Source organism: Entelurus aequoreus, linkage group LG11 (assembly GCF_033978785.1).
Source record: "Entelurus aequoreus isolate RoL-2023_Sb linkage group LG11, RoL_Eaeq_v1.1, whole genome shotgun sequence".
Taxonomy (NCBI): domain Eukaryota; kingdom Metazoa; phylum Chordata; class Actinopteri; order Syngnathiformes; family Syngnathidae; genus Entelurus; species Entelurus aequoreus.
This window is the reverse complement of record NC_084741.1, coordinates 57,305,000-57,330,974: the sequence shown is the minus strand read 5'-3', so window position 1 is coordinate 57,330,974 and position 25,975 is coordinate 57,305,000. Positions and strand designations below refer to the sequence as shown.

At 41.6% G+C, this 25,975-nt stretch overlaps 1 protein-coding gene across 1 annotated transcript; it reads right to left on the bottom strand.

Moving 5' to 3' along the window:
• Positions 1-325: 325 nt before the first annotated feature.
• On the bottom strand, positions 326-25,975 carry trhra (thyrotropin-releasing hormone receptor a). The gene is made up of 2 exons (XM_062064319.1): positions 25,010-25,975; positions 326-1,371 (listed from the first exon to the last, which is right to left on the bottom strand). Exons 1-2 carry the CDS (start codon positions 25,805-25,807, stop codon positions 907-909), a joined length of 1,263 nt encoding a protein of 420 aa, XP_061920303.1. The 5' UTR covers positions 25,808-25,975; the 3' UTR covers positions 326-906.

Genomic DNA, 25,975 nt, shown 5'->3' with positions numbered 1-25,975 from the left:
AACTATGAATGAACACATGTGGAGTTATGTACTTAACAGAAAAAGGTGAAATAACTAAAAACATGTTTTATATTTTAGTTTCTTCAAAATAGCCACCCTTTGCTCTGATTACTGCTTTGCACACTCTTGGCATTCTCTCGATGAGCTTCAAGCATACCTATGAAGTGAAAACCATTTCAGGGGACTACTTCTTGAAGCTCACCGAGAGAATGACAAGAGTGTGCAAAAAAGTAATCAGATCAAAGGGTGGCTATTTTGAAGAAACTAGAATATAAAACATGTTTTCAGTTATTTCACCTTTTTTTGCTAAGTACATAACTCCACATGCGTTCATTCATATGTCTGATGCCTTCAGTGACAATCTACAATGTAAACAGTCATGCAAATAAAGAAAACGCATAGAATGAGAAGGTGTGTCCAAACTTTTGGCATGTACTGTACATAACGACAGAAATGCTATGTAAAGTAGATTGCACTCTTTAATTTTCCTTTTTAAGAAACATAATCAATCCCCTGTGTGCACAAGTTTAGTAGATCCCATTTGCATGCCCAATCAAGTTTGCGCGTATTTAATAAACACAAACCTTTAGTAGACCAGGCCCATAATGTGCATAAATAGATAAAAAATATGATTCATATAATGGTATTCTGGGGGTCATTTTCTAACAGTGTGTTTGTTCCTTCCTGTCTATGGGCAAGCTGTAGTTTGCCGCTCAGTCTTGTGGGAGTTTCCATTGGGTACACCATGCTTAGGAACAAGTAGGAGGTCAAACAGGATAAATAATGCACTATTTCCTTACATGGGGTATCTGCTTTAAACTTCTGTAAACAATCCTGATATGATTTGTGCATCTTGATCATAAGCTAACACCTCTAAATATCTGGTGCAAAATGTATCAGATTAATTTATTCACTGACTTCCAGTGATCCCCTTTCACTAAATTTAGACATATTTCCCAAAAGCAGAGGCTCTTCAAACAGAATCTCTTTGGCAGTTGGTGGAATGGGTACAAACTGGTCGCTCGGGGTGTGGAGCTCCTCCATGTCCGTGGTGAAGTGGTCAAGACTCTCCCCATTGGATATGTCCTTGATGACACTGTAGGTAAGCGCCATGCTGTATGAAGCAGGTTTCTCCAGGCGCTGAGGACCGCAGTGACACAACTTTTTAAAGGCTGCGCGGAATTTCTGGGACATGGCGTTGTAAATGACCGGGTTGATGGCGCTGTTCAAGTAGATGCAGAGGCGGCAGAAGAGCAGGAACCACTTGTCCAGGTAGGCCTTGTCCAGGAAGGAGTTGACCACCACTAAGGTCCGGTAGGGCATCCAAAGTAAGGCGAAAAGGATCACGACCACAGCCAGCATCTTTGTAACCTATTACAATAAAACGTGTTAATATATGCAGTATGGATCACACATTTGTACACGCAAACCATTAATTCATTATACAGTGGGAAGGTTTGGGTACCTTTCACATTTTAATCCATGCGGTACCAATTCTATGTACCTGGTAATCAATACCTGTACTCAACAGTACCAATCCTTGGTACTTTGATGTGTGTTAGGAAAATCTAATTTTTTTCATTTGGCATTCAACACTGAGTTGATATTGATAACTGTGCTGTACAATATTTGAAGTGAGGTTTGAATGTTGTCTGTCTATCTGTGTTGGCCCTGCGATGAGGTGGCGACTTGTCCAGGGTGTACAAGCGGTACAAAATAGATGGATGGATGGGTTTACCAACGTACTGCTGGCGCAGCCACTCTGACTGGCCCCCATTACACTTGCATGCAGTTGCAATTCCAAGACGTTAGATGGCAGTAGTGTTTAGGCTATGGTGTGTTGCCAAGTCAGAGAGAAGTCTTTGCCATTAGGGCTGCATCAAGTCTTTTGTTGCCCCTCAAAAAGGGTGTATACTGTAAGTATTGTACTTGATTATTACTTTCATCTTAATTGTTGTTTTCGTTATCAAATTTGGAGGTGTAGAAATCGGCATATAAAATTGCTAAAGCTAATCAGTAGTAGTTTAAAGGCCTACTGAAACCCACTACTACCGACCACGCAGTCTGATAGTTTATATAGCAATGATGAAATCTTAACATTGCAACACATGCCAATACGGCCGGGTTAACTTATAAAGTGCAATTTTAAATTTCCCGCCACACTTCCGGTTGAAAAAGCCTTCGAAGGATGACGTATGCGCGTGACGTAGCCCGAGGAACAGAGGTATGCCTTCTCCATTGAATACAATACAAAAAAGTTCTGTTTTCATTTCATAATTCCACAGTATTCTGGACATCTGTGTTGGTGAATCTTTTGCAATTTGTTTAATGAACAATGGAGGCTGCAAAGAAGAACGTTGTAGGTGGCTGTAGCAACACAAGGACCACTTACTCGGATAGCAGACGCCTAGCCGATGCTAGCAGACCCACCGCACGGATGATCTGGTGAAGTCCTTCGTCGCGCCGTCAATCGCTGGAACGCAGGTGAGCACGGGTGTTGCTGAGCAAAGCAGATGAGGGCTGGCTGGCGTAGGTGGAGCGCTAATGTTTTTATCATAGCTCTGTGAGCTCCGGTTGCTAAGTTAGCCTTAGCGTCGTTAGCAACAGCATTGTTAAGCTTTGCCAGGCTGAGATCTATTAACCGTGTAGTTACATGTACATGGTTTAATAGTATTGTCGATCTTCTGTCTATCCTTCCAGTCAGGGATTTATTTATTTTGTTTCTATCTGCATTTGAGACAGATGCTATCACGTTAGCTCATGCTAAAGATGCTAAAGAGCTTCGTCGATGTATTGTCGTGGAGATAAAAGGCACTGTAATGTCCATTTCGCGTTCTCGACTCTCATTTTCAAGAGGATATAGTATCCGAGGTGGTTTAAAATACAAATCCGTGATCCACAATAGAAAAAGGAGAGAGTGTGGAATCCAATGAGCCAGCTTGTACCTAAGTTACGGTCAGAGCGGGAAAAAAAATGTATTTCACTGCATTCTAGTCCGTCACTCTAACGTTCCTCGTCCACGAATCTTTCATCCTCGGTCAAATTAATGGGGTAATCGTCACTTTCATGGTCCGAATCGCTCTAGCTGCGTTGAAAACAATAGGAAAATATGAGGGAGTGAACAACTGACAACGTCACGCGACTTCCGGTAGGGGCAAGTTTTTTTTTTATCAGAGACCAAAAGTTGCAAACTTTATCGACGTTGTTCTGTACTAAATCCTTTCAGCAAAAATATGGCAATGTCGCAAAATGATCAAGTATGACACATAGAATGGATCTGCTATCCCCGTTTAAATAAAAAAAATTCATTTCAGTAGGCCTTTAAAGGCAAATTCAAAGTAAATTAGCATCCGGCGCAAGCATTTTTGGAAAGTGGAGCCTTACTGTACATCGGAATATTTTTTATAAGGCATACTTGCTTTGTTGGCTTAGAAAATTTCAACATTCCCTAAATGCTGCTTGAGTGCTTGTTTGCCTGACAAGTGTTTGAAAATGGACGTGATGTTACATTCTACAAAAGGTATCGAAATTTAGCATTGTTTGATTTTACGTGAATCGATACCCGGTAGTGCCAACAGAATTCGGTTGGTGCCTAAAAAAGTACTGAATTCAGTAACTGGGTTAGAATCCAACAAACTAGTCTGTTTGCCCATGTATCTTTCTGCAAAATCTAGTGCAAAAACTAAGTACCCTATGCATTTGTAACTAACTCAAGCCGTGTTATTAATACACTGAGTGAGTCCAACTATGTAATACTGTATATCATTATTACAAAACATACCAGCTCTCAACATCACCACTCAGAAGTCATTTCCTCCCTGCTCTGTCACCCCTCTGACATCATCACTGGTTGACTCTGTGGTTTACACCACACATCTCTTTTTTTATTGAGTACGGCTGCAAAATCTACCATGTTGCCAAAGAAAGTCCTGAGGGTCAGCACGTCGATATAGAAAGTGATAGAAAAGAACCAGTAGCAAAGTACGAAGGTGCTGCCCTTGTGGGTCTCCCCGCTTCTCCGCTAATTAGGGTTGGGCTGCTCATTTCCGTCTTCTCCAACAAGACTCTTCCATAAAGGTTAAATCAATGTTAAATATTAATGTGTCCGTGAGATTTCTTGTTTATATCACATTTTCTGCATGCCTAAAATGTGTTTTGTATTATATATTAGCGTGTGTGAAACTGTTTAATTAGATTTACATTATTTCTTATAACTAAGTGTGTCCCGAAACAACTATTTCATCTTTGATTGTATCCAATATAATAGAACCTTGAGTATTGGAGATACCGATATCGAGTCGATATGTCAGCACGAATCATACATACTTGGATTATTTTGTAGTGTCTAAAAAAGCTTGATCAGGTGAAATTACTCAAACGAGAGAACAATATTAGGTTGACTTATTTCTGTCTTTCAGTTGAAGCGGAGTAATATGTTTTTCTCTTGGCGACACCAATTAAGTTAAGTTGTATGATTCAAACATGTTTCTTACTGTATAATTTCTAATATCATCTTAAATCGCCGATATAAGTGCTGTGATACAAGCAGTACTGCAGCTAAATATCTTCCAATAAGCACACAAGGTTGGTCTTTTCTTGTATTTTACTGAAGTGATTTACAAAAGGTAAACATGGTAGGCTATCAGCTACTCGGAACTAGCAGCTAGACACACAAGATAGACATACATAATAAGTGTCCTTTATTGAACAACATATAAAAACACGAGGTTTGTCAATATTTACAAGTATCAAATAATTATAGTTGCATATTACTTGCAGATAGAAAGTATCCGAGGCAGAATTCTACTAATATAAAACAATGGTTTTTTTTGGACCAATATCAATATCAAATTGGAACACCGCCACTTATTACATCTATTTAACTTAGCAATTTGCAGGTAGAGTGGCTGAAGTGTGGAGCTCCTAGAAATGCGTTGCCAGACCTTTTACTGCAGATATATTCACTTTCTGCTAGTTTTTACACCTTGCTAACTGTCACATTGGGGTCTCATATTTATGCGGTGATCGTTTCCCCAAGATGCAGATGGACGTCCGGAAGCAGTATGCAGGTAAGGATGTGATTTATTCCAATAATAAAGGCAAACATACGAAAACTGAAAATGTGCCAATGGCACAGGAAGCTACGGCAAAGCTTAACAAGGAGACTCAAAAACCAGGCAGCACGAAGCTAGTAGTTCAAAACTCACACCAACGTAAGTGTCTCGTGATGTGAATAAAACTGGCAGGCAGAGTGTGGCGCGAGGTAGGAATAAATAGCTCTCTGATTAGTGACCAGGAGCAGGTGAGCGTCCCGACCACTAGTCAGAGACAGGTGACAAAAATCATCACCCATGGCAACAAAGAAAACAAACAAGGGTGCTGAAACAGAACTAATCAACAAGCGTGGAGAGGTTATTAGGTAACCACAGATGTTCAAAGTCGGGACCCGGGGTGGACCACTCATCTGTGCATCAGTTGGGGATGTCTGCGCTGCTCACCTGTCTCCACTCAAGATGATTCCCTGCTTGCCCCACTATGGACTGGACTCTCACACTATTAACTAGGGGGGGTCCCCACATCTGCGGTCCCCTCCAAGCTTTCTCATTGTATCTCATTGGGTTGAGTTTTTCTTGCCCTGATGTGGGATCTTAGCCGAGGATGTTGTGTCTTGTGCAGCTCTTTGAGACACTTGTGAATAAGGGCTATATAAATAAACTTTGATTGATTGATTGATTGATGACTAAGGTAATTACTAAACTAAGCAAAACATGACTCGGGCAACGGATAATGACAGCAAACTTAACTTTAGTCTTTATAGGTTACATACATGCTCTATGGATTGTATATATTGACCATGATGTCCCTACTTTCAGTTGTAATTCCCTTTAGACGTCTCATTGTAGCGCCATTTAATCTACCTTGCCTTGGAACCCTTTTATATTAAAGTCATAATCTCCACTTCAAACATATTTGATTGATATATCAATCAACAATTGTGGTGAAATATCTAGATACGATACAACTAAACTATGAGGACATGCTTTAGGTGGATTTTCCTGTGAGAATAATACAAAAAAAATCATTTGAAATGAATGCATCAGCATGAACTTGGAAATGACAATATTTATTATCTTCCCATATTACTTGGTGTTAACTTCAACACCCTTTCATAATTGAACACCCCCTCACCTCCTCCTTCTATACTATGATAATCAGACTGAACAATAAGATGACCCAAAGTGTCCTTAGCTGTTGTTCCAAATATATGAAATATTTTTCTCCTATCATTGTAGTGATTGCTAAGATGTTTGATGGCACCAGCAGTAGAACAATGACTGCAAGTGGCTGCATATGCATCTTGAAATTTCATCCTGATGGTGAAGTGCTGCCTTCAGACAAGATTGGGATTTTGAGAGCCTTCAAGGTTGTTTTTTTCCTTCTTCTTTTACATTTATGTATTTTTATTGTTCTGTGGCATGCTGGCACAATACACAATAATATATCTGATAATTGGCGGAGCTGATAGGATAGCAGCAGGATTACCAGGTGCAGCTAATAAATGAGCTGCAATTGGATTGGACACCCATGATGAAGCAAACTACAAGAACATCAGCTCATTACAAACTCATTAGGATAGAAGAGAGACAAACATACTAATATTCAGACATATAAATGACTGCTGAGGGAGGGAACAAACAATAAGATGGAATATGTTTTGCATTCAAGATTAAGTGTTACCTTGTTTTAGCTACAACGACTCTCGATAAAATAACTTCAATAGGTGGCTCGCGGTCCACATGAGGACCTTGACCTTGTCTCGCTACTTTTTGTTTATTATATTTTTTAGCCTTGACTACAGATGGAATAGTTAATGAAAAAAAATAACCGCCTGGTTGATTTAATACAGATCGGAGTTGCTCAGATCATGTTCCTTTTTCTTTGTTACTATTCAGTTTGGAACGTAAGGCCGAGCTATGATTTCTATGAGTTGCGGAATTGGCGGAGAAAATCAGAATCTACCACTAAAGGTGAACAGTCACATTAATTGACAAAATGAGACTGAAATGCTGTCATTGTGAGGAGAAGGAACGTTTGTCTGGGGCGGGGGTCTGCAACCTGTGGCTCTATCTTTAGTGCCATCCTAGTGGCTCCCTGGTGCTTTTTCAAAAATGTATGAAAATAGAAAAATTAATATTTTTGTTTTAATATGGTTTCTGTAGGAGGACAACATGACACAAACCTCTCTGATTGTTAGAAATCCCACTCTTTATATTAAACATGATTCTCTAATGAGAGTATTTGGCGAGCGCTGTTTCGTGCTACTAATTTTGGCGGTCCTTGAACTCACCGTAGTTTGTTTACATGTACAAATTTCTTCAAAGATGCCAGAGAAGGACATAGTTTATGCCACTCATTCTTTGTCTCATTTTGTCCACCAATCATTTTATGCAGTGCGTGAATGCACAAAGGTGAGCTTTGTTGATGTTATTGACTTGTTGGAGTGCTAATCAGGCATATTTGGTCACTGCATGACTGCAAGCTAATCAATGCTAACATGCTATTTAGGCTAGTTTTATGTACGTATTGCATCATTATGCCTCACTTGTAGGTATATTTGAGCTCATTTAATTTCCTATGTCCTCTGTGTATTTAATTTATACCTGCATTTCTCATGACATATTATCTGTATGTAATATTGCCTGCATTTCTGATAGTTGTTTGTGCGCCATGTTGTTCCAGACCACAGCAAACGTAACTCAGCTTGCGTAGATTGTTATAAATCCATTCGAAGAAGACATCACGTCATTTCCTTTAATTTGGACACACATCTATACCTTTGGCCATTAAAAGTCAGTCATTTAGAGCAGTGGTCCCCAACCACCGGTCCATGGATCGATTGGTACCGGGCCGCACAAGAAATTTAAAAAACAAAAAATGTTTTTTTTTTTAATTTAATTACATTTTTTATTAAATCAACATAAAAAACACAAGATACACTTACAATTAGTGCACCAACCCAAAACACCTCCCTCCCCCATTTACACTCATTCACACTCATTCGCACAAAAGGGTTGTTTCTTTCTGTTATTAATATTTCTTGTTCCTACATCAGTGTTTCCCACACATTCATTTATTTGTGGCGGCCCGCCATGAAAGAATTACGTCTGCCACAAATTTTAAAAAAAATACAATAAAAAAAAAAATAAAATAAAAAAAAAATATATATATATATATATATATATATATATATATATATATATATATATATATATATATATATATATATATATATATATTTTTTTTTTTTTTGTTTTGTTTTTATTTTTTTTTTGTCCTTTCCAGCTTCTCAGGCAAATCATATAGTTGATGTAGATGCCCATATAGGCTGTTCAGATTTACTTTACAAAAGAGAAGTGTAGGATACTTCTCTTGTTGCCTTATTTGTATTTGACCACTACTGTTTTCTGTTTATTTGTTACTGACTGTGGCAGGACACCTCTGCCTCTGTTTCACTTTATGTTGCTGGTAAATAATATGGTTGTAGTAGTAGGCTAAAGTTAAATTATTTAGTATGCACTAATTAAAGGGGCAGAGCTTTAAGAGACATTTTAGCTTTTATATTTTATAAGATATATTTTTTGTAAGAACCACAATTAATAAATATATTTCAGTGAATAACTTATTGTTCAAATCTGTATATAAATATGTATATAAAGTGTTGTAATTATATTGTAAAATGGATGGATGGATGGATGGACGTTTAAAACAAAACTATTATTAATTAGTAAGTATAAATTTTTTTAGCCTTTTTAGAGAAAATGATATCATTGTAGTAAATTATGCAAATTACTCGATGATGTCATGGTGACCACGCCCATAGCCACGCCCCCACCGCCACAGGTATCTTGGCAGTTTATGGGAAACACTGTACATTATATATCAATATAGATCAATACAGTCTGCAGGGATACAGTCCGTAAGCACACATGATTGTATTTCTTTATGACAAAAAAAACAAAAAACAGAGATGCCACAGTGTCGTATATTCTCTCGACTTGGCCTCTCCTCTCTACTCTGCTCTCTTGTGCCAAGATTAGTTACCGCTGCCTGGAAAGTCTTGTGTCATTCCTTCTCATTATATGCTCTTCCACCTGCTCTGATTTCTATGAAATGAAACAAACAACATTTTACACGGGACTGTTTTGTCAACATGGACCAGTTAAGTACGAAGTTGGATTAGCTGCTAAACTCGACATCGCGACATTACAACTTGGTTTGCAGAAACACAAGAAAAGGTGGGATAAACTGTAATTTTCATCTTATCATGGCTTGGGCATAATAACATAGACGTGCAACATGCCGTGACATAAATGATGGCTTGGTTGTCACCGGATTAATCTATAAAATGTTTATGAAATTAATTTTCGACCATAACTCCCTTTTGGAGAGATTTTTAAGAGGCATGGAGTGTCTTTTAATTTTTATGCAGACGACTGCCAAATTTATATGACAATTTCAAAAGGCCACGGCCCTCTGACACCCCTTCTCAACTGTCTATGCAACGTTAAGACTTGTTTAGCGTAGAATCTTTTAATAATTAATGAGGGAAAAACTGAAATTTTAGTTTTTGGTCCGGCCCTCACTGACTTGGGACCATTGCAAAATGATGTACGTCCCAAAGTCACCAGCCTTGGCGTCACTATAGACAGTGATTTTAAACTTGACAAACAAATCAATAGCGTTTTAAAAATTGTGTTTTTATTATCTTCCATTTTCTCTCTTTGTAGCTTGTAGCTTTGATGTAAATTACCTCCCTACATGGGTCTAAAAAAAGCTGAGCTACAAACATCGCTACTTGTTCAAAAAGTAGTGAAGCTACTGGAAAATGTAGTTTTGCTACATGTAACTTGCTACTGCCGATCACTGCTAATTTCCTGATTCCTAAAGGATCAGAGTGTCAATGTGACAGTTTTCTTGTTGCCATTGTTAACATAGAACTGGTCATAATGTTAATATATGTAAATATTTCTCAATCTCAAATAATAACAAGATGACCAATCATAATGATGTTTCAAAAGCTATTGCACAAGAGCTCTGGCTGACAAAGATGGCAAGCAAATAAAGTGTTGCTCAGTTTTGTATTCAACAGTGAGTTATTTCGAATGAGACAGACAAGTGACATTTACACAAGCTGCAGTACATCAATACTTTCGGCGTCATCCGTGAGCAAAACCTAATCCCAGATCCTTTCTTGACCTTTGACTAATCTAAAAAGTATACACAGAATTGTCTTACTTGTGTTCAAAGTGGTTCAGTTAATGCCGACCAACATATGTGCGTGGGTATTTGTGGGTGTGCGTTTGTCAAACAATATGCATCTACCTGTGCAGATAAAGTCCTATTTGAGTTAGAGTTAACTGATTAAAATCGGCCGATGGGGAAAGGGATCCTCAGGGTACCACACCCTCAATGCATTCAATGAAGGTTTCTTCCCTTCATCCAATAAACAAACATGCAGCTCTGCAAAGGAGTAAAATATTTTTACGAGCCTTTACTGTTTAGTAGATTTACTTTAACTTTGCGCCTTTAGATATACAACATGGTACGTCAACGTTGACATACATGGCCTGTACCTGCAGGTTGGCCGCTTTTCTCAACATCAAATTTGAGAGCCAAATATGTTTAATTCTATATAAAATTGTCCGTATACGTCGACATATGTTGTCATGTTTTCAACATCCTTATTATCACTAACCAGCGTTCCGCAATAGCACTACTGCCGTGTTAAAGAACATTAAAATGTGGCATACATAATGTCCCGTTCAGTGCGAAAAAAAGTTGCAAGATAAAATAATGGCAGTATTAGCTTGGATTCTATAAAAATGTTTTTAGCCACCTGAAAAAAGAAAATGGTTTTACTGAACATGGTAAGTTGTTGCTATTTAGTAACTTAAATTTGGATTGTATTTGAATTCATGCTTTTTATACGATCAGTTCCCCTTCCAAAACACACATGAAAGGCCTACTGAAATGACATTTTTTTATTTAAACGGGGATAGCATATCCATTCTATGTGTCATACTTGATCATTTCGCGATATTACCATATTTTTGCTGAAAGGATTTAGTAGAGAACATCGACGATAAAGTTCGCAACTTTTGGTCGCTGATAAAAAAAAGCCTTGCCTGTACCGGAAGTAGCGTGACGTCACAGGTTGAAAGGCTCCTCACATTTCCCCATTGTTTACACCAGCAGCGAAAGCGATTCGGACTGAGAAAGCGACGATTACCCCATTAATTTGAAGACACATAAGATCAAGATAGGCTGCCTGAGGAAACCCGTGGTGCAACGCACAGGGCCAGTACCTTGTACGGCCCTGATGAGACGGAGGAGGACCCAGGCCCGGACACTCCCCACAGTGCCTGGAACCTCCAAGCACCACCGGCGCAACCCCGGGGCAGACCGTCGGAGGGGGGACGCGTGGCGTGGAGCGCTACCTGGACACAAGTCGAGGGACTGATCACCCTCGGCTGGGTCGCCCGCGAGAGGGTGTTTGATTAAGACCCGAAACACCCTATGACCCCGGGAGAATCACTGATGATGTGTCCAGGTTGCACCGTAAGGTGTATTTATGAAACTGAGCGAGGATGAAAGATTCGTGGATGAAGATCGTGAGAGTGAAGGACTAGAGTGCAGTGCAGGACGTATCTTTTTTCGCTCTGGCCGTAACTTAGGTACAAGCTGTCTCATTGGATTCCACACTTTGTCCTTTTTCTATTGTGGATCACGGATTTGTATTTTAAACCACCTCGGATACTATATCCTCTTGAAAATGAGAGTCGAGAACGCGAAATGGACATTCACAGTGGCTTTATCTCCACGACAATACATCAGTGAAGCACTTTAGCTACGGAGAAACGCAGATAGAAACTAAAGAAATAAGCCCCCGACTGGAAGGATAGACAGAAGATCAACAATACTACTATCAGGAGACACCGAACCAAACACTGGACCTGTAACTACACGGTTAATGCTGTGCCGCCTGTCGAAGCCTAGCAATGCTGTTGCTAACGACGCCATTGAAGCTAACTTAGCTACGGGACCTCGTCAGAGCTATGATAAAATTATTAGCTCTCCACTTACGCCAGCCCTCATCTGCTCATCAACATCCGTGCTCACCTGCGTTCCAGCGATCGACGGCGCGACGAAGGACTTCGCGATCATCGATGCGGTCGGCGGCTAGCGTCGGATAGCGCGTCTGCTATCCAACTCAAAGTCCTCCTGGTTGTGTTGCTGTAGCCAGTCGCTAATACACCGATCCCACTTACAGCTTTCTTCTTTGCTGTCTTCATTGTTCATTAAACAAATTGCAAAAGATTCACCAACACAGAAGTCCAGAATACTGTGGAATTTTGCGATGAAAACACAGCTGTTTGTATTGAGATACAATGTGTCCGAATACTTCCGTTTCAACTATCGACGTCACGCGCAAACGTCATCATACATAGACGTTTTCAACCGGAAGTTCCACGGGAAATTTAAAATTGCACTTTATAAGTTAACCCGGCCGTATTGGCATGTGTTGCAATGTTAAGATTTCATCATTGATGTATAAACTATCAGACTGCGTGGTCTGTAGTAGTGGGTGTCAGTAGGCCTTTAAAGTTTCAGCCAATACTTTTGTTTTAAGGTTGATTGAGAATTTTTTATGAGACGAACTTAACCTACGGCCTTAACCTAACCAATTCGAATCATATAGTTGAATCACTGATGTCCTTTGTGAACATTGTTGTTTAGTAATTTTAGCATGTTAAAGACCTACATTGGGTATTAAATGTTAGTGTCATTACTTACACCAGGTGTCGCCAAGGTTCGGATCAGGAGCCATTTGTCTAAATGCAAATAATTACAAACTCTTTGCTATGTCAGCTATGACGCAAATAGTGTAGGTAATAAATATATGACCTACACTACTGTTAAAAGTTTAAGAACACCTTGTTTATAGCAATAAGTAAGTAAGTCCAAACATTTCACTGGTAATTCAAATTAAACCACAAATTTAACACTAAACATCCTTTGCTATCAATGTTGTTGTAAACCTTGTAGCTGCTGTAAGTATTTCGACAGTGACAGTCTTTTTTATTATTATTTTGCCTTCACTGTATACACCTGCTCAATATATTAAAAATAAATGAATCAGCATGCAATTTAAGTGTTGACTTTCTAATTATTTTCAGTTGATTTAATACTTCAGTTATGAGTATTAAACAAGTAAATATGCATTATATTCATCTTGTACACATACCGTCCCTTTTGCTTGAATTCCTAAATGGTAAATTAAATTTTTGATTGACTTAGGAACATCCACACTTTGTGTGAATATCTTTAAAAATACAAAAAAACGTATTATCTTTACCTAGAAAAGAGCACGCAGTTGTTTACACTTCAGGTTTTCTCATACATAATTGATTGCAATGGACGCTGTAGGAGAGAGGAATAACATAGTGTCAGTTTAAAACATGCTCATTAGATTAGATAAATGAACTTTCTTCTGATGATTGTTTAAATTGTTTTTCTTTAAATTCAAATCAATTATGTTCAGAGTTGGTAAATGTTAGAATATCACACTTAATCAAAAGACTGGATTAGTGTGACATTCACAAATCTACTGACTGGCCCCTTAACATGAACAATAGGATTGGGATGTTGCAGTGATTTATTATACCGTGACAGTGAAGAAACATTTAAATCTCGCTCTGTAAACCAAGGCGGAAATAACGGCAGCTTTTCACATGCACATTTTATTGGGGTGTGGGCCTCCTCGCTGCTCTGACTGCAGCTGGGACTGCTGCGTGAGGAGGTGCTCACGGCACCACCCGGTGCTTGTTGAGGAAATTCATTGCAGAGTGATATGTGCTTTGTCTACAAAACATCCAAGAAAGTTGTATTTTATTATTGAAAGGCAACTTGTGATGGGAATGTCCCATATTTTGAAATACAAATGTTGACAGGTATGATCGGTAATGGTTGGTATGAGCTGATCTCACTCATGGATGATTGGTATCGTAAGTGGAAGCCATAAAACCCTGATCGGAATAACAATCTCTACTTTGCGAATAAATTAATTTACCACGGTCAGGCTCCGAACCAATCAACAGTGATGAACGAGGGTTTACTCTACTGTAATCTAGCATATCACATTATCATGATTTATTGCACAAGACAGGGCAGTTGCCAGGGGTACCAAATGGCAGAATTTAATTAAAAGAAAAAAAAAATCTAAATTAAGATGTGCACCATTTTCTCCCCATGACTTTTGCACAACATTTGGGGGTTTTTAGTTATTACTTAATCTGAGGGTAATTATTTAAATAACTTATGTTTTCTTCAGATTGTTGTGTTGCAAATTTGTTGTGTTGACATTTAAAATTAGACTTTTTTCTGGGCAGTTGTGGGCGGTCGCAAAGTTCACTCTCGCCTATTGAGGCCACGATTAACCGGTTTTCCTATCAACCGTGATTGAAAACATCACAATTATTTACCGTGTGTTTTAGTTAGGGATGATGTTTGATAAGGAATTATCGAGTTCGAGCCTATTATCGAATCCTCTTATCGAACCGATTCCTTATCGATTCTCTTATCGAGTCCAGATAGGTTGTTGTATATGGAAAAAAACACACAATATTTGGTTTAACAAAAGCTCACTTTTATTATATAATAAAAAAATAAAATCTAATAAATAAATAAATATTGACTGTTACCCACCTAAAAAAATACAATAAAATAAATAAATATTGACTGTTGTTACCCAAAGTATATTAAGTGGGATTTTTCAGAGAAACAAATATGTACAGTAACACAAAAACAACCTGTCTCTGTGATCACTATAGGTGTATAAATAATAATATAGTGTTAAATAAAATCAGTCCCTTGGGCACAAAACTGAAAATAATACAGCTCTCCAAAAAGTGCACTTCTGCTGCTATTTGACATAACTGTTTGTTATGATGCTTTGACATTTTTGCACTTTATTTCTTTATTGAAAGAACATTCTATGAAGAGAAAAGTTCTTTGCAAATGTGGTTACAATGCTAATAAATGAAAAGTTAAAGCTAAAAAAAGAAATATACTTTATTGAGTTAACATTATTTCTAGCCCCGAAAAGTGTTGCATGTTGCCACGCTGTGAAAGTAAATGAGGATCGATCTAGGGTTCGATCGAACCCAAGTTAAGAACCACTGGTCTAATATGTCTGATATGGCGCATCATTTGCGTGCTCCACCCAGCTTTGCACGCCAAAGTAAGACATAATAACTGAGTCAAATTATGTTAGTGGCAAGTTACCTAATGAGTTAGTAGGGAGTTAAATATAAACATGTCATTTAGTAGCTTAGCGTTAAATCAGTTCAGTGTAAACAGACAGCAACATGTACTCATGTCAAGGGCTTCATTTAAAAAGGCCCTATTATGCATAACAAACTTTTCTTCCCTGTGGGTAACTGTTTGTGTGGATTTAGGTTTGACTGCCCCCTCCAATGTGCTCACCACCCATAGCAGGGGTCATAGAGGTCGGGTGCGAAGTGAGCTGGATGGCGGCCGAAGGCAGGGCACTTGGCGGTCCGATCCTCGGCTACAGAAGCTAGCTCTTGGGACGTGGAACGTCACCTCGCTGGGGGGGAAGGAGCCTGAGCTAGTGCGCGAGGTGGAGAAGTTCCGGCTAGACATAGTCAGACTCACTTTGACGCACAGCAAGGGCTCTGGAATCAGTTCTCTCGAGAGGGGCTGGACTCTCTTCCACTCTGGCGTTGCCGGCAGTGAGAGGCGACGGGCTGGGGTGGCAATTCTTGTTGCCCCCCGGCTCAGAGCCTGCATGTTGGAGTTCAACCCGGTGGACGAGAGGGTAGCTTCCCTCCGCCTTCGGGTGGGGGAACGGGTCCTGACTGTGGTTTGTGCTTACGCGCCAAAACCGCAGCTCAGAGTACCCACCCTTTTTGGATTCGCTCGAGGGAGTACTTGAGAGTGCTCCCCCGGGTGATTCCCTCGTTCTACTGGGGGACTTCAACGCTCATGTTGGCAGCGACAGTGAAACCTGGAGAGGCGTGATTGGGAAGAATGGCCGCCCGGATCTGAACCCGAGCGGTGTTTTGTTATTGGACTTTTGTGCCCGTCACACATTGTCCATAACGAACACCATGTTCAAACATAAGGGTGTCCATATGTGCACTTGGCACCAGGACACCCTAGGCCGCAGTTCCATGATCGACTTTGTAGTTGTGTCGTCGGATTTGCGGCCTCATGTTTTGGACACTCGGGTGAAGAGAGGGGCGGAGCTTTCTACCGATCACCACCTGGTGGTGAGTTGGCTGCGATGGTGGGGGAGGATGCCGGACAGACCTGGCAGGCCCAAACACATTGTGAGGGTTTGCTGGGAACGTCTGGCAGAGTCTCCTGTCAGAGAGAGTTTCAATTCCCACCTCCGGAAGAACTTTGAACATGTCACGAGGGAGGTGCTGGACATTGAGTCCGAATGGACCATGTTCCGCGCCTCTATTGTCGAGGCGGCTGATTGGAGCTGTGGCCGCAAGGTAGTTGGTGCCTGTCGTGGCGGTAATCCTAAAACCCGTTGGTGGACACCGGCGGTAAGGGATGCCGTCAAGCTGAAGAAGGAGTCCTATCGGGTTCTTTTGGCTCATAGGACTCCTGAGGCAGCGGACAGGTACCGACAGGCCAAGCGGTGTGCGGCTTCAGCGGTCGCGGAGGCAAAAACTCGGACATGGGAGGAGTTCGGGGAAGCCATGGAAAACGACTTCCGGACGGCTTCGAAGCGATTCTGGACCACCATCCGCCGCCTCAGGAAGGGGAAGCAGTGCACTATCAACACCGTGTATGGTGAGGATGGTGTTCTGCTGACCTCGACTGCGGATGTTGTGGATCGGTGGAGGGAATACTTCGAAGACCTCCTCAATCCCACCAACACGTCTTCCTATGAGGAAGCAGTGCATGGGGAATCTGTGGTGGGCTCTCCTATTTCTGGGGCTGAGGTTGCTGAGGTAGTTAAAAAGCTCCTCGGTGGCAAGGCCCCGGGGGTGGATGAGATCCGCCCGGAGTTCCTTAAGGCTCTGAATGCTGTGGGGCTGTCTTGGTTGACAAGACTCTGCAGCATCGCGTGGACATCGGGGGCGGTACCTCTGGATTGGCAGACCGGGGTGGTGGTTCCTCTCTTTAAGAAAGGGAACCGGAGGGTGTGTTCTAACTATCGTGGGATCACACTCCTCAGCCTTCCCGGTAAGGTCTATTCGGGTGTGCTGGAGAGGAGGCTACGCCGGATAGTCGAACCTCGGATTCGGGAGGAACAGTGTGGTTTTCGTCCTGGTCGTGGAACTGTGGACCAGCTCTATACTCTCGGCAGGGTCCTTGAGGGTGCATGGGAGTTTGCCCAACCAGTCTACATGTGTTTTGTGGACTTGGAGAAGGCATTCGACCGTGTCCGTCGGGAAGTCCTGTGGGGAGTGCTCAGAGAGTATGGGGTATCGGACTGTCTGATTGTGGCGGTCCGCTCCCTGTATGATCAGTGCCAGAGTTTGGTCCGCATTGCCGGCAGTAAGTCGGACACGTTTCCAGTGAGGGTTGGACTCCGCCAAGGCTGCCCTTTGTCACCGATTCTGTTCATAACTTTTATGGACAGAATTTCTAGGCGCAGTCAAGGCGTTGAGGGGATCTGGTTTGGTGGCTGCAGGATTAGGTCTCTGCTTTTTGCAGATGATGTGGTCCTGATGGCTTCATCTGGCCAGGATCTTCAGCTCTCACTGGATCGGTTTGCAGCTGAGTGTGAAGCGACTGGGATGAGAATCAGAAGCTCCAAGTCCGAGTCCATGGTTCTCGCCCGGAAAAGGGTGGAGTGCCATCTCCGGGTTGGGGAGGAGACCCTTCCCCAAGTGGAGGAGTTCAAGTACCTTGGAGTCTTGTTCACGAGTGGGGGAGGAGTGGATCGTGAGATCGACAGGCGGATCGGTGCGGTGTCTTCAGTAATGCGGACGCTGTATCGATCCGTTGTGGTGAAGAAGGAGCTGAGCCGGAAGGCAAAGCTCTCAATTTACCGGTCGATCTACGTTCCCATCCTCACCTATGGTCATGAGCTTTGGGTTATGACCGAAAGGACAAGATCACGGGTACAAGCGGCCGAAATGAGTTTCCTCCGCCGGGTGGCGGGGCTCTCCCTTAGAGATAGGGTGAGAAGCTCTGCCATCCGGGGGGAGCTCAAAGTAAAGCCGCTGCTCCTCCACATCGAGAGGAGCCAGTTGAGGTGGTTCGGGCATCTGGTCAGGATGCCACCCGAACGCCTCCCTAGGGAGGTGTTTAGGGCACGTCCGACCGGTAGGAGGCCACGGGGAAGACCCAGGACACGTTGGGAAGACTATGTCTCCCGGCTGGCCTGGGAACGCCTCGGGATCCCCCGGGAAGAGCTGGACGAAGTGGCTGGGGAGAGGGAAGTCTGGGTTTCCCTGCTTAGGCTGCTGCCCCCGCGACCCGACCTCGGATAAGCGGAAGAAGATGGATGGATGGATGGATGGATGGATGGATGGATACCACAAATTTGGGTATCAATCCGATACCAAGTCGTTACAGGATCATTCGATGGTCATATTCAAAGTCCTCATGCGTCCAGGGACATATTTCCTGAGTTTATAATCATAAATTAAAAAAAAACGAAAGAAGATGATGCGATGCCAAAACATATCAACGTAGTATCGACTAGATACGCTCCTATACTTGGTATCATTACAGTGGATGTTAGGTGTAGATCCACCAATGGTGTTTGTTTACATTTTGACGCCGGTGAGCTACGGTGTGTAGTGAAGCATGTTTAGCTATTCCTCGTCCTGCAGGGAAGATACTTGTAAGAAACTTACCTTATTTGTCGCCATGCAGGCGAGGATTAGTGATTTAGAAGTAGCTAAAACACTGCCGACTGGGGCTGGACTTTAGCCGCTAGCTAGCTAGCCATGTCTTAAAGCACCTCTTCAGGTGAGCGTTTCAGTGTTATAACTTCACCTTTATCGTTAGTTTTCAAGCCAAAATGCGTCCGTTCTCCCTTTTCCGTCCACGCACTGTGTCTGCTTGCAAGTACTCCGTGATTGTGCGCTGCCGAACATGCTCGTCTGCTCGTAAACCAGCAATGACATGACGTGACGACGACGGGGGCGTGGAGGGGTGGTGGACAAGTACTTTTCAGAGGCAGTATAGTACCGAATATGATTCATTAGTATCGCGGTACTATACTAATACCCTACTTTGTATAGTTCAAGACTTATAATAATAATTTGCCCAGGTCTGCTATAGAACAGTGGCCCCAACCTTTTTTGCACCACGGACCGGTTTAATGTAGGCATTATTTTCAGGGACCGGCTTTCCACTTGTGCCAGATAAATACAGCAAAAATAAGTGCATGAAAAATACAACTCACCATAACGCTGAATTAGTGGGAGCCCTGGGCTTGTTTCTTTTCAATGAAATGCAGATGGAAATCAGTCTTTGGCTACAATCTGTCACATTTATATTTGATATGTTCATTGTATCATGTAGCAAAGTTATAACAAATATAACAAATAGCAACTTCCTATCAGGAGTTTTATTGTACATCTATAAACAAGCTTAGTGGTGCGTCTTGTGCAGACCTGGGCAAACTAAGGCCCGGTGGCCACATGTGGCCCGTTAAGCTTTTCAATCTGGCCCGCCGGACATTCCCAAATAATTTTTTTAGATCTTTAAGATGGAAAGTGTAGCTGCCATTATGATGTGCAGTGATGTTTTCTAAAGACCGTAAGTCTTGAACAATACAAAGTATTCCAAGGGTTGGAATCTGTGCTTTTGCATGATATACTCGTTACTATGGTAATATAATTAGTTACTATGGTAATCTAATTAGATACAATGGTCATCTAATTAGTAACAATGGTAATCAAATTAGTTATTATGGTAATATACTAGTTACTATGGTAATATACCTGTTACTATGGTCATATAATAGTTACTATGGTAATATACTAGTTACTATGGTCATAAACTAGTTACTATGGTAATATACTAGTTACTATGGTAATGTAAGTCACAGCAGCTCAGACCAAGCAGTGTGGGTGGGGAATGTTTCCACAGAGTGTTTCCAGAGCCTGAAATGCGGGTGTCAGGGACAGACTTGGAAGACGATTTTTACAACAAAGTTCTGCAATAAAAGGGATATATCAGATTGTAGGTGGGTTTTTTTTACTCTTCACGTTCATATTTCGCCGTGTTTGTTGCATTATTGTTGTGTTTCGCTGTTAAGGGGATGTGAGAAGTAAAAGAGGATTGACGTTCATACGTTGTCAATATTCAGTGTTTTATCGTTCATAGTTAATGTTGTAAATCCCACATTATTGTCATGTACTTTCTGGGTGTTTCATTCAGTAGAAAATGTAAAATTCCATCCCCTTTTTTCATGCGGTCTATCATAAAGTTTTTAGCATTCAATCAGACATTATTGTGAGGTTTTGTATTAGTGTTAGGATCCAAACACGCATACTGTACAGCACGTTTTCACAGCTCAAAAGTGTGTGTGTGTGTGTGTGTGTGTGTGTGTGTGGGGGTGTGTGTGTGTGTGTGTGTGTGTGTGCGCGTGCGCATATTTATATATATATGTCCTGGGCATGACGTTAAAGTGCATCTGGCAGTGGAGGCTCCTCTATGGGGTCTTGGGGCACTAGGAGGTTAACCCCTTTACTACTGTTACCCCAGGTGGCCCTTGGCAAAGGCCTAGTACCTGACTGCCCCCTAGCCAGGGATACGGTGAAGACCTCAACGGCGGAGCAGGCGGAAGACGGTAGATTTAAGAACTACCACAACAGCTGCGATGGCGGAGGAAGGCTGCAGCAGAAAAGGGTCCCCAGTCGTCTTGGACTCCATGCCAATGGACCCTGACCCGATTCTGTCAAGGATCGTGTGGTGACTGTCTGTGCACCAGTCTCCCCACGTTAAACAAAGTCACGCACAGGCATCCTCCATGGAGGGATACACCCCCACCAGGAGGATCGTCATACTTGTTCGAGTGACCGCCGATAATAATAATAAATATATACCGTATTTTTCGGATTATAAATTGCTCCGGAGTATAAGTCGCACCAGCCGAAAATGCATAATAAAGAAGGAAAAAAACATATATAAGTCGCACTAGAGTATAAGTCACATTTTTGGGGGAAATTTATTTGATAATATCCAACACCAAGAATAAACATTTGAAAGGCAATTTAAAATAAATAAAGAATAGTGAACAACAGGCTGAATAAGTGTACGTTATATGACGCATAAATAACAAACTGAGAACGTGCCTGGTATGTTAACGTAACATATTATGGTAAGAGTCATTCAAAAGCATATTTCACTACTTCCAGCTTGTAACCTGCAGTATATGATTTCCTTTCCGGTGCCATTTTTGTTCAGCCCTTCTCAGTTTTTATAAGTTACCGCCAGTGTTGAAATGATACATTTTAGTAGGTACGGAAGTAGTAGCACGGTAATGTGTTAATAATTTCACACATAAGTCGCTCCAGAGTATAAATCGCAAACTATGAATAAAACTGTGATTTATAATCTGAAAAATATGGTATATATATATATACATATACATATATATATATATATATATATATATATATATATATATATATATATATATATATATATATATATATACAAACCCTGTTTCCAAATGAGTTGGGAAATTGTGTTAGATGTAAATATAAACGGAATACAATGATTTGCAAATCCTTTTCAACCCATATTAAATTGAATGCACTACAAAGACAAGATATTTGATGTTCAAACTCATAAACTTTATTTTTTTTTTGCAAATAATTAACTTAGAATTTCATGGCTGCAACACGTGCCAAAGTAGTTGGGAAAGGGCATGTTCACCACTGTGTTACATGGCTTTTCTTTTAACAACACTCAGTAAACGTTTGGGAACTGAGGAGACACATTTTTTAAGCTTCTCAGGTGGAATTCTTTCCCATTCTTGCTTGATGTACAGCTTAAGTTGTTCAACAGTCCGGGGGTCTCCGTTGTGGTATTTTAGGCTTCATAATGCGCCACACATTTTCAATGGGAGACAGGTCTGCACTACAGGCAGGCCAGTCTAGTACCCGCACTCTTTTACTATGAAGCCACGTTGATGTAACACGTGGCTTGGCATTGTCTTGCTGAAATAAGCAGGGGCGTCCATGGTAACGTTGCTTGGATGGCAACATATGTTGTTCCAAAACCTGTATGTACCTTTCAGCATTAATAGCGCCTTCACAGATGTGTAAGTTACCCATGTCTTGGGCACTAATACACCCCCATACCATCACAGATGCTGGCTTTTCAACTTTGCGCTTATAACAATCCGGATGGTTCTTTTTCTCTTTGGTCCGGAGGACACGACGTCCACAGTTTCCAAAAACAATTTGAAATGTGGACTCGTCAGACCACAGAACACTTTTCCACTTTGTATCAGTCCATCTTAGATGAGCTCAGGCCCAGCGAAGCCGCCGGCGTTTCTGGGTGTTGTTGATAAACGGTTTTCGCCTTGCATAGGAGAGTTTTAACTTGCACTTACAGATGTAGGGACCAACTGTAGTTACTCACAGTGGGTTTCTGAAGTGTTCCTGAGCCCATGTGGTGTTATCCTTTACACACTGATGTTGCTTGTTGATGCAGTACAGCCTGAGGGATCGCAGGTCACGGGCTTAGCTGCTTACGTGCAGTGATTTCTCCAGATTCTCTGAACCCTTTGATGATATTACAGACCGTAGATGGTGAAATCCCTAAATTCCTTGCAATAGCTGGTTGAGAAAGGTTTTTCTTAAACTGTTCAACAATTCGCTCACGCATTTGTTGACAAAGTGGTGACCCTCGCCCCATCCTTGTTTGTGAATGACTGCGCATTTCATGGAATCTACTTTTATACCCAATCATGGCACCCACCTGTTCCCAATTTGCCTGTTCACCTGTGGGATGTTCCAAATAAGTGTTTGATGAGCATTCCTCAACTTTATCAGTATTTATTGCCACCTTTCCCAACTTCTTTGTCACGTGTTGCTGGCATCAAATTTTAAAGTTAATGATTATTTGCAAAAAAAAACTGTTTATCATTTCGAACATCAAATATGTTGTCTTTGTAGCATATTCAACTGAATATGGGTTGAAAATGATTTGCAAATCATTGTATTCCGTTTATATTTACATCTAACACAATTTCCTAACTCATATGGAAACGGGGATTGTATATACACTACCGTTCAAAAGTTTGGGGTCACCCAAACAATTTTGTGGAATAGCCTTCATTTCTAAGAACAAGAATAGACTGTCGAGTTTCAGATGAAAGTTCTCTTTTTCTGGCCCTTTTGAGCGTTTAATTGACCCCACAAATGTGATGCTCCAGAAACTCAATCTGCTCAAAGGAAGGTCAGTTTTGTAGCTTCTGTAACGAGCTAAACTGTTTTCAGATGTGTGAACATGATTGCACAAGGGTTTTCTAATCATCAATTAGCCTTCTGAGCCAATGAGCAAACACATTGTACAATTAGAACACTGGAGTGATAGTTGCTGGAAATGGGCCTCTATACACCTATGTAGATATTGCACCAAAAACCAGACATTTGCAGCTAGAATAGTCATTTACCACATTAGCAATGTATAGAGTGTATTTCTTTAAAGTTAAGACTAGTTTAAAGTTATCTTCATTGAGAAGTACAGTGCTTTTCCTACAAAAATAAGGACATTTCAATGTGACCCCAAACTTTTGAAAGGTAGTGTATATATATATATATATATATATATATATATATATATATATATATATATATATATATATATATATATATATATATATACCCCGAAGGGAATAAGCGGTAGAAAACGGATGGATGGATGGATATATATATATATATATATATATATATATATATATATATATATATATATATATATATATATATATATATATATATATATATATATACACAGTATATATACATAGATAGCAGTGGCGTGCCGTCACTAGAGGCAGGGGAGGCGGGGCCTCACCTGCCATCAAGGAAAGAAAAAAAAAAGAAAAAGAAAAAAAATAAAATAAATTGTTATATGTATCCAGTGATTATACTAAAGTTATTTTCCATTTAACTTCACCAGTTTTAGATTATTTTTATTTTTATTTTCACATTTGCCGTTCAAATACTAAGAGACGGTGCGGTGATCAGCAGCCAGTTGAGGCACTTGTGCCTCACCATGGATTGCGACTCGGCTAACTGCTGGCCTGCTGTGCAGTGAGACCGTATTGCTATATGAATTATATTATACATTTCCATAGTTTAGTTAGCTGAGGTATATAATGTACAGTGTATTTTGTCAACAACTGTATGTGTGTAACGTATTTTTAGTGCTGAGCGATCATATATCTGCTGCGGAGACACACTGTGTGAGGCTCGTATCATAACCCCGCCTCCTGGTGCAAGCACCTCCGCCGCAGAATGCACCGCCCGGCGGGAGCACCGCGGCCACACCAACCAAAGCCCACACCCAAACCCTCCACGTGCAAGACCGAATCCACCCAAAAAAAGTCACTTAACAAGAAGCCAAAAAGTGCAAACACAACAATGCTCGCGCTGCAGGAGCCGCGAACGACCGCAGGGACACAACATTAGCATTAGACATTAACCTCACCGCACGCCACTGATAGATAGATAGATAGATATACCGGCCCCCAGACACGTTTTTTTCCTCTAAATGTGGTCAAAATAAATGCCCAGGCCTGGTGTAGTGGGACAGGCAAAAGTTAAGTTGGAGAAAATGCAGTCGTTTATAAATTATTTACTGTTTCCCTGCGGCCCGGTAGCAAATGCGTCACGGACCGGTACCGGTCCCCGGACCGGTGGTTGGGGACCTCTGCTATAGAACACCAAGAGATGAAATATGGAGGCCAATGAAGTTCCCTCACCTGTCTGCGAGAAGCAGCAGTGGTGCTGCTGGAGGAGCTCGCATTGATCATCCTTTCCCCTCCATTGCTCGTCCTTCTCCTCCATTTATTGTTGTTGTCTTTAGGGTGTGAAGGCAGAGGGTTTAGGAAAAGTATCCTGGCGATGAGCCCGTACAGGACGGTGGCTAACAGCAGCGGCAGCACGTAAAACACCGCAAAGTCAATGAAGTAAATGGGCAGGTAATGACTCCTGGACACTTTGTAAGCACAGCTGAGCAGCACCACGTTGTCATACACCAAAGTTTGCGTGTCGGACAGGAAGAGCCACATGACGCAGTAGACGGAAGTGAGCGCCCACACCAGCATGATGATCCTCTTGGCGCGGGACAGCGTGCACAGGAACTGCGCCTTGATGGGATGACAAATGGCGATGTAGCGCTCCACTGTGAAGGCGGTGATGGAGCAAGACGACGCGTTTATCCCCAAGTATTGCAGATAGGTGATTCCCAGGCAGCCCGCGTAGCCGTACACCCACTGCCCACGCAGGGCGTCCGTGATGTTGGGCAGCCCGGCGGCGGTCAGCACCATCAGGTCCGCCACGGCCAGGCTCACCAGGTAGCAGTTGGTGGGGGTGCGCATGTGTTTGGTGGTCAGCACCACCAGGATGACCATGATGTTGCCCACCATCCCCACGCCGCATATGAGGCACACCAGAAGCACGCTGACCACTTTGTACTCCGGCGGGTAGTCGCTCCACACGCCCAGCGTTTGGTTGCCCGCCGGCGTCGTGTCGTTTAAAACAGTCATGTTGTTATCCATTATGGCTTTTTTTTTTTTTTTTTTTGCATAGAAAAACAAAAAAAAACAAGTTAATAAGTCCTAGCCAGCGAGATTAAATGTGGCAAAAGTTGAAACAATCCGGACAAATTGATATTCTAGCTCCTCCATGTTCTGCTGAAGTGAAGTTTGTCCTCCTGCTTGATTTCC